At 39.6% G+C, this 8314-nt stretch overlaps 1 protein-coding gene across 1 annotated transcript in view; it reads left to right on the forward strand.

Moving 5' to 3' along the window:
- The window catches only part of mtcl2 (microtubule crosslinking factor 2), a 59777-nt gene extending 51586 nt beyond the window's left edge, over positions 1 to 8191 (forward strand). Inside the window, exons 20-24 of the mRNA XM_088407309.1 lie at positions 42 to 590; positions 1861 to 2128; positions 2208 to 2426; positions 3494 to 3897; positions 4859 to 8191. Of these exons, the coding sequence (XP_088263435.1) occupies positions 42 to 590; positions 1861 to 2128; positions 2208 to 2426; positions 3494 to 3897; positions 4859 to 5005 (1587 nt within the window). The 3' untranslated portion in view covers positions 5006 to 8191. The remainder of the gene's footprint in view (positions 1 to 41; positions 591 to 1860; positions 2129 to 2207; positions 2427 to 3493; positions 3898 to 4858) is intronic.
- The last annotated feature ends 123 nt before the right edge of the window (positions 8192 to 8314 follow it).

Here is an 8314-nt window from a genome sequence, read left to right on the forward strand (position 1 = left end):
ACGCAGGTCTTAATCGTTTTCCCAAACATGGATCTTCCCAGACTCCAGATGTGGGGGAAACCTGTAAAACATGGGATGGCCCGAGCACTAGTGTGTCCTGCAGCAATTTGGTCGGGTCACAACTGGATCCCGAGTCCGTCCAGAGGAGCCACACCGCTCCGGAAAGCACCAGAATCCGGATGTACTACAGCCCCCCTGCCGTCCGACGCATGGAGCACCAACCAAACAAGCGGGAGACCGGCGAGACGCAGGCGAATCCCAATGAGGGTTTTGCCCCCGGCTCGGGTGTCTCAAAAGCGGGCCCCGCCGAGTCCCCGTCCTGCTTTTCGTCATCTTACGAGCAGTGGCTGAGCTCTCTATCCAAGCAGCATCGAGAACTGCTGGAGAGCAGGAGCGCTTGCACCGCCGCTTCTTTCACCGGCAACGGCTCGGCTAACGGCCTGGCTGACGGAATGACCCCATCGCCGTTCCACAACTTGGAAATGGGGGAGATTTCAGCCAACTTGAGCGACGATATGAAAGAGATGACCAACTGTGTGCGTCAAGCCATTCGTTCCTCATCGCTGGAGAGGAAATCCGGCAAGGAACCCGTAAGTCAAATTTTTGTAGAATTTCCGAGGCTTTAAAAACAAAGACGCTTTCAAGTAATAACAAACTGAAACGTTTTCAAATATTACCACAATACAAAATGGAAACACATGCGAAGAGCTGCTGTATGCCACATTTCACACAAGATCCTCACATAGCAGACAGCCCGACTCAGCCTCCGATTTCCCTCATTAACTTTTTTAATGCCAGCCATTTTGATTTCAAGCATTCTGACAGACCAGTTAGTGTCTGTTTTGAACTACTTTACTTCTAAATTCATTCCTATAAACCAAACAAACAAAACATGCAGTAGTTGACATTGAAAATGAAATACCATTAAATTAATAACGGACCATGACCTTTTTCCGCCTTTGAAAAATATCCGTTATTAACACTTTATATTAGTGATGGATGAATGGTGCCTCATGAGCCACTTCTTTAATTTCAACCTCGCGCACACACTTTGTAAATGCTTTTTGAAGGTGTAATATTTAAAGTTATTTATGATTTTTTTTTTCCTTCAGCCACTCAAACTGTTCATCTGTTCTATCTATACATATGCAGCTTAAATATTTTTAACACCCACAAAAACTTGAAAAATTGTATGATATTAGTCTGTGATGTGACACTTTAAAACATAGCCATTAACTGGTCTCTGCCGCCACCTACTGTCTTGAGGTGAAAGACAAGTCAACGAAGAATTTTCTCTTTGCTGACATAGTTTGATCACTGCTCAACGCAATGTTGCAAAAATTGCAGGAAAATCAGTCCTAAATCCTATTAAAATGCATCTCAAAAATTGCTATTATAAGGATTTTATATAGTGCAAAATGTGGACAATGATTATTTTTGTACACAAAATCTCACACGTCCCACTGCAATCAAATAGAAATGTCCGAATTTTAAATTTTTACGTTTTGATCATCTGCTGGAAATTTAAGCTTCCTAGAATATTTTCCCATTAATTCCTCAATGATATCATAAAAATTTTAAAATGAATTTCCATAATTTGTCACATCATGCCACAAGGGTTAAAGATGCAGTGAAAAGTCAATCCTGTAGTGTATTTCCATTGCACTAGTCTTTATTTTTAAACCAAGGGCACCATCTAGAGGTCTGAAAAAAATCACACATTTTATTCAAGTGATAATATTACAGCCGGAACCAATTAATGGGACCGAAAATCATAATCAAAGTATGAGTTCTTTTAACATATAACTGGATGAAGGTTTTTCAATCTCCTCTTCCCGTTTGCCTTGTTTTACCTCTCAGGCGGTCTGCATGTCCACCCGGTCCACGCAAACATCTGCGCAATGCGTCAGCATCGGGCTTCAAACTGACAACCTCAGCAGCAGCAGGGCGGCGGGTTTGCACGCCAAAGCCTGGTCACCTCGGCCCTCATCCACAACCACGTCTCCGCTAGCGTCAGCCCGAACAAGACAAATATCAACGTCTCTGGACAAAGTTCACTGCCGAATCGAGAGGCCCTGTTGCTCACCCAAGTTCGGATCCCCGAAGCTCCAGCGCCGCGTGTCCTCAGGTATTTTTAAATTCCCGGTTGTAACGCTTTATTTATCTTTTGAATATGATCCAGTTCACTTTTTTTTTTTTTTTTACAGGTTCCACCTCCAGACTGGATGGAACTCCTTCGTCTCGAGAGCGCAGTCTGTGGAGCCTCCAGCAGAGGGCCATCAGCGGGGGTGGAGGTTCAGCATGGGCCCGCTCAACCACCACCAGGGACAGCCCCGTGCTGAGCGGCCTCACCGACGGCCTCTCGAGCCTCTTCAGTGTCGTGGAACATTCGGGAAGCACCGAGACACTCTGGAGGGGGGATGGAGGTAAAATCAACAAGTGCTGCTTTTGGAGTCATGTTTTTGTTCAAGTCTAGTCCGTGTTTCAGGTTGTCATTTTAGTTTGTGTCAGTTCTTGGCATCTTTTTCATCTTTGAGTGGTTAGCACGTTTGCCTCACAGTTAAGAGTCCAGAATTCAATTCCAGCTCACTAAGGCCTTCGTGGTCGAGTTTGCATGCTCTCCCCCTGCCCGTGTGGGTTCTCTCCAGGCACTCTGGCTCTGGTTTTATTTGATGAACAATAATGGCATTTTTGTCTACCTTATTTTCCGCACTTTAAGGGGCACATAAAAGCCTTAAATTTTCTCAAAATCTGACAGTGGCTCTATTAATCCTTATGATTTATACAGCAGGTAAACCGCGAGTTTACAGTTTTGGGGGACGAAAAAAAAATTAATCATTATGTAAATTTTCCAGTTTTACATCTGCATTGTAGTTGTACGTATTTTTTTCAATTACACTTTTTACTGTCTGAAATTTTGATATTCTATTTTTATATATGCTCCAATTTTGAAGCAGTTTATGTGGGGACATGGTGCATAAACTGTGAGTTTAAAAAACAAAACAAAATTAAAGATAGTGCAATTTTATAAAATAAATCCAGAAACTGTTTTTAAATGTAAAAACAATATACTGTATTTTAAAGTTTTGGTTGCAATCTGATTAAAAATATTGTTATATTAATATTAAATACGGCACAACTTTCACACCACCAGGATTTTTGCTGCGAGTCTTGTTTGCTTGCTAGTCATCTTGTTTGTTGACGAATATTATTTAGTCATGATTTACTTTTAAAAGCAATGTTAAATTTCATCTGTCAACAATTTGCTAGTACACATTTAATCCTTATCATCTTTGACCCGCATTTTCTTTGCGTGATACTCTCATCTCTCTCGCATGATTAGGGTTCGTTAGCGAAGATTTTTCCTCCTAATTTCCGTTGATGACACCAACACAAAAATCCATACCTTTTAGGTTATCGATTGTTTGAAAAATAAAGTGGTGTTCCGCAGGGATCTGTTCCGAGGGCTCTTACGTTCTCCGTCCACCTTTAGGTGCCAGTCCAGTGCGACACCCTCACGCCGCAGGGAAACCCTCCTGCACCCCAGTTTGCGGATCCGACCCAAGCCCTCAGCGCTTGGGAGGCCTCGTCCAGGAGTTCTTACAAAATGTGTGCAGCGGCCGGAGCCAGGGAGCCATCACCCTGCCGGGAGAGAGATTACAAAGAGACTCTCTAATCGGAGGAGGCTTGAACGGCGTGGATGAGCTCAAGACGGAATGTCTGCCGGCCGCCGTGGGAGGTCTCGGCGCCTTGGCCGGACTGTGTGGAGGCAACGACAACGTGACCAGGATCGTTAACAAGCGCTTCATGAGACAGACGGCCGGTGACGAGATGGTCAGTATCATGGGAGGAGGAGGGAAGGACGGGATGGCCAACGCTGCTTCTGCAGGATCTGAGGTGAGGACTTGGGGTCGAGGCGCGGTAACGTACACCTGGCGTCGGTCGGAAACCTCGGAAGTCACATTATGGTGATTTTCATATTTTTTCCAAAATCTACACAATTGATTAGTCCACACGTGTGGGGATTGTTTTTAGATGCTAAACTGCTTGTTGACCATCCTTGAACAAACCTTCCAATTTTTGACTGTCATAAAATGTCATCATTTTGGTGATTATGAGGATTCCGCTCGTTGCCAGCAATGTTTAGGATATGCTGAAATTTTGCATCGGTGTGGAACAGAATATATCTTTGTGAGTTTTTATTTGAAAAAAAAAAACTAGAATAGTAGTTAATAAAAGTTAATAGTAATATTTAATAGTATTTTGTAACACAGACCATGATAGTAACGATAAACATTTTAACCTTTGTACAATATTTTGTCCAATCCTTTGATCTTTATCAAAGTTATTTTATATCAAAAGAAAAGAATTGATAGAAACCACAAAGGAGCTGAAATTCCACCCAGTGTAACAAGGCACAACCACTTAGTTACAAATTATGGAAATTCCTTCGATTTTTTTTTTTTTAATGATTTCATAAAAGAATCAATGGGAAAAAACACTAGGGAGCTGAAATTTCCAGCAGATGATTAAAACATGTAAAATTTCAAAATGCAATGGTTCTGACATTTCTCTGTGATTGGAGCTGGACTTGCCAGATTTTGTGTACAAAAATAATCATTGTCCAAATTTTGGACCATATAAAACCATTATAATTACAATTTTTGATCCGCATTTTAATAGGATTTATTACATTGATTTTTCTGCGATTTTTGCAACATTCCATTGAGCAGCATTCAAACTATGTCCGCAAACAGAAAATTCTTTGTTGACTCGTGTTTCAGCTCAAGACAGTAGGTGGCGGTAGAGACCACTTAATGGGTTGTAATCGAGCAATGTTGTTGTTACTATGTGACAGGATGGACCCTGCGATTGCATCACCCCGTCAAATTGCCACACCCGACCTTCCCGAGGTCCTCGCACCTCGCCGGGACAGTGCAAACAACACCGCCCGCACGAGTCTTCGGCCTTCGTCGAGGAGAAGGGAGACACTTTGACAGAGTGACAACACTGCTTCTGCCGCACACACATACACACATACACACACAGGAATTTTCTCAACACTCCACACCACTGCCACGCGAATACGTCCACTTCCATCGCCTAACCTGCCACATACGGGCACTGCCAAACATAACACACACTGCTCCGCACGCATTCATGTAACTCACACACATTTTTCACTCTTCGTAGTTCCTGTGTCAGGAGGACGGGCAGTCATACTAGTTTACCAATCACAAAACAACCAGCAGAACTTTCGGAAAAATACCACTATGGACCTAATGACCATGTTACACCAGTTCGCTATAGGACAGCAGTCTTGGTGGCCCAAAATGAAAGAATGTAGTGCCCCCCGCCCCCCCTCCCCCAACCCTACCTCTCACCCCCACCTGCATGTGCTGCTTGTATAAAATAAATAGAGGGGAGACTGTTTTTTTAAAATCAATTTTCGAAAATTTTACCGTTTTAAGACCTCAACTATACTTGGAATACTGGGACCTTTTCTCCAAATTAAGGGACCATTGTGTTATATAATAATGATGTTTTTTGTAGATTCTAAGGAAAAGTAACAGCTATTACCTGTAAGAGATTTTTTTTTTTTTAATTGTGTTTATTGAGGCTACTGGTGAAGTGCCTGTTTTATTTCTTCACTGATGTCAAAACTCAAGCCAAGATGATGACGGTAATTCTTTGGAAAACGTACGAAGATAAACACTGTATTGATTTGGCGGGAGGTAATGAAAAGTAAAACATATTTTGCACCTTTTTCATATGGCAATCTCCGCTGCATTTTTTTTCTCGGCGCAAAGGTATTAGCTGATAATTAATTTGAAGTTTTAGATTCTGTAAGAGGAGGGAGGGTGGAGGCATAATTTGTATTCTTTACTTTTAAGCTGTAAAGCAATTTATTAATTGGGTTTCTAGTCCAGAAAAACAGCTTTTGTTCTTATATTGTATTATTAATATTATTAAGCTAAAGTACAGTTGTGAATGACTGAATTTGTTTAAAAATTTAAAACTAAAAGAAAAAGACAAAAAAATACCTAAATTGCCCATTGAAAATGTATTATTAAACCTGTTTTGTTTTTTTTTACCATACAACCCATAAAAAGTAAAATACTAAAATGACATAAATAATATAGTCCAACCACTGAAATGGTCTTAAATTCAATTTTAATTAACATAATTTAATGACTTCACTCACCCTATCTTTTAATTTCTCAAACATGCTGTTTTTCACAAAAGGGTCAGCTCATCATTAAATCATGATGGACGACAAAAACACAAAAATGACCACGCTGTTCATATTGCATTCCGTTGTGTCATCGCCAGAATGAAGATAATTAAAGTGCCTGTCACATTGGCTGTGGACTCCATATTGAAACAAATGCAGTAGGCCTTTTATTTCAATGACCAAGATTGTTTTTAATGCACAAAGAACGCCGCACAATACACAATACAGTAGAGGGACAACAAAACTAATTGTTTACATGGTTATATACCAATGGCATTTTCGGAAAGGGTTATGGACGCACACACACACACACACATATATATTCTTATATATAAATATATGATTGATTCATATTTATCCACTTTATAATCGGCTGTTATGGGCTATTACAGTGTTCCCTCATTGAGGTTATTTTCCCCAAAATACCCGTGTTAACAAAAATCTGTGACGTAGAGATTAAACGTTTTTTTGTGGTTAATAAAAATGAATAAATCCTTAAAATCGATTTTTATTTTGTCTGGAAAATTATCAAGAAAAATAGAGGTACAAACCCGCAGCAGATGCCATGTAGTAGAGGTTAATTTTTTTCAACAAATATAATTGCTATTTTTTGATTGGTCTGACTCAACAAAAAACACGACCCGAGCCTGCATTAGAAAAAGTTTTGGTCATGAATGAAAATCCGCGTTTGAGTGACGCCGCAATAACCGAACCACGATGTAGCGAGGGAACACTGTATGCTTAAAGGAAAGTTACAAAATCACATTTTTCAGTAGCAAATGACTTTGCCTGATGAAAACCTCATTCTAGCATATTAAAATCATCTTTAGTGGGATTGTTGCTAATACAGTATGTTAAAATGTGCTTGTTTGTGTTTCAGTTGAAATACATATCTAAGGAGCACATTTTGCCTTATAACACATAATTGCTATCTTGTTCAAAATGGCAGGAACATAAAGTGGCAAAAAAATGCATGTCGGATATATTTTATCTTCTCGTACTTTGGCATATTTTAGAGCTAGACATGTTCAACCTCGTGAACCACTTTTTTATGTTTTTTTTTTGTTCCTCTAGATGGCACTCTTGGTTTAAAGAGGCAGTGGAAATTTACCGCATTTCATTAGCCTTTATTTTTAAACCAACAGCACCATCTAGAGGACTGATGAAAAATCACAAGTGGTTCTTGAGGATTTACGTTCCCGTCAATATTATTCTGATGTCAATGTTTACCAATTTTCAATCGTCATAATCACCAATCCATTTCTGTCCTGTGTTTGTGGAGAAATCCACCGACTCATTTTAATCGCTCGTGGATTCCTTTAATCAGACGTCGCAATTTTTCATTTCCCTTGATAACCCGCTTTTACAGATTTCACATTTGCCAGCTGTAAAAAAAAACTACCTAAACCTTTTTTTTTTTATTAATCACATCCAATTGCAATATGTACAATAACCTCTTAGCCCTTCATAGTACTATTAGCTGATATTTAGGCTTAAACCTTAAGGCTGACTGTCTGTAAATTAGCTAGAAATATTACCTACAATATGCTTGACTTTTGTAACGCCTCGTAAAAAATAAATAAATAACGGAGAATGCAATGAAAGCTACACTCAAGAAAAAAAAGGAAACGAATTGTAGTATGTCATAGATTCAGTAGAATATTTTGTTGTTTTTGAGAAAAGCTGAATGTCAACAGCTGATCTCGATGCGGGTCGCTGTGGAAATATGTAGCTGTCTCCCTTTACTGATCACACTTGAGCATTTCCTCTGTACATAGTGTATTCGTACTTTGAAGCAGATAAAACACACACACACACACATTAAAATGAGAGCGGTGATCACAAGAGGGCTTTTAAAAATGTGTTTTTGTTTTATAGATCAATGTAGCTTGTATTCTAACTGCCCACTGTGTTTTGTCATAGAATTCACAAATAAATGTTTGAATTTTCATACGAGTTCTATTTCTGAAAGCTTTTTCTTTGTTTCTTTAACTTGGAATCAATATATTGATTGATTTATTGGATGGATATGTACAGGACATATGTATCTACGTAGCGTGGAATAAGCAGTTTCGCATT

The sequence above is a fragment of the Hippichthys cyanospilos genome, chromosome 2, assembly GCF_059441005.1.
Source record: "Hippichthys cyanospilos isolate Australia breed blue-spotted pipefish chromosome 2, RoL_Hcya_1.0, whole genome shotgun sequence".
NCBI classification, from domain to species: domain Eukaryota; kingdom Metazoa; phylum Chordata; class Actinopteri; order Syngnathiformes; family Syngnathidae; genus Hippichthys; species Hippichthys cyanospilos.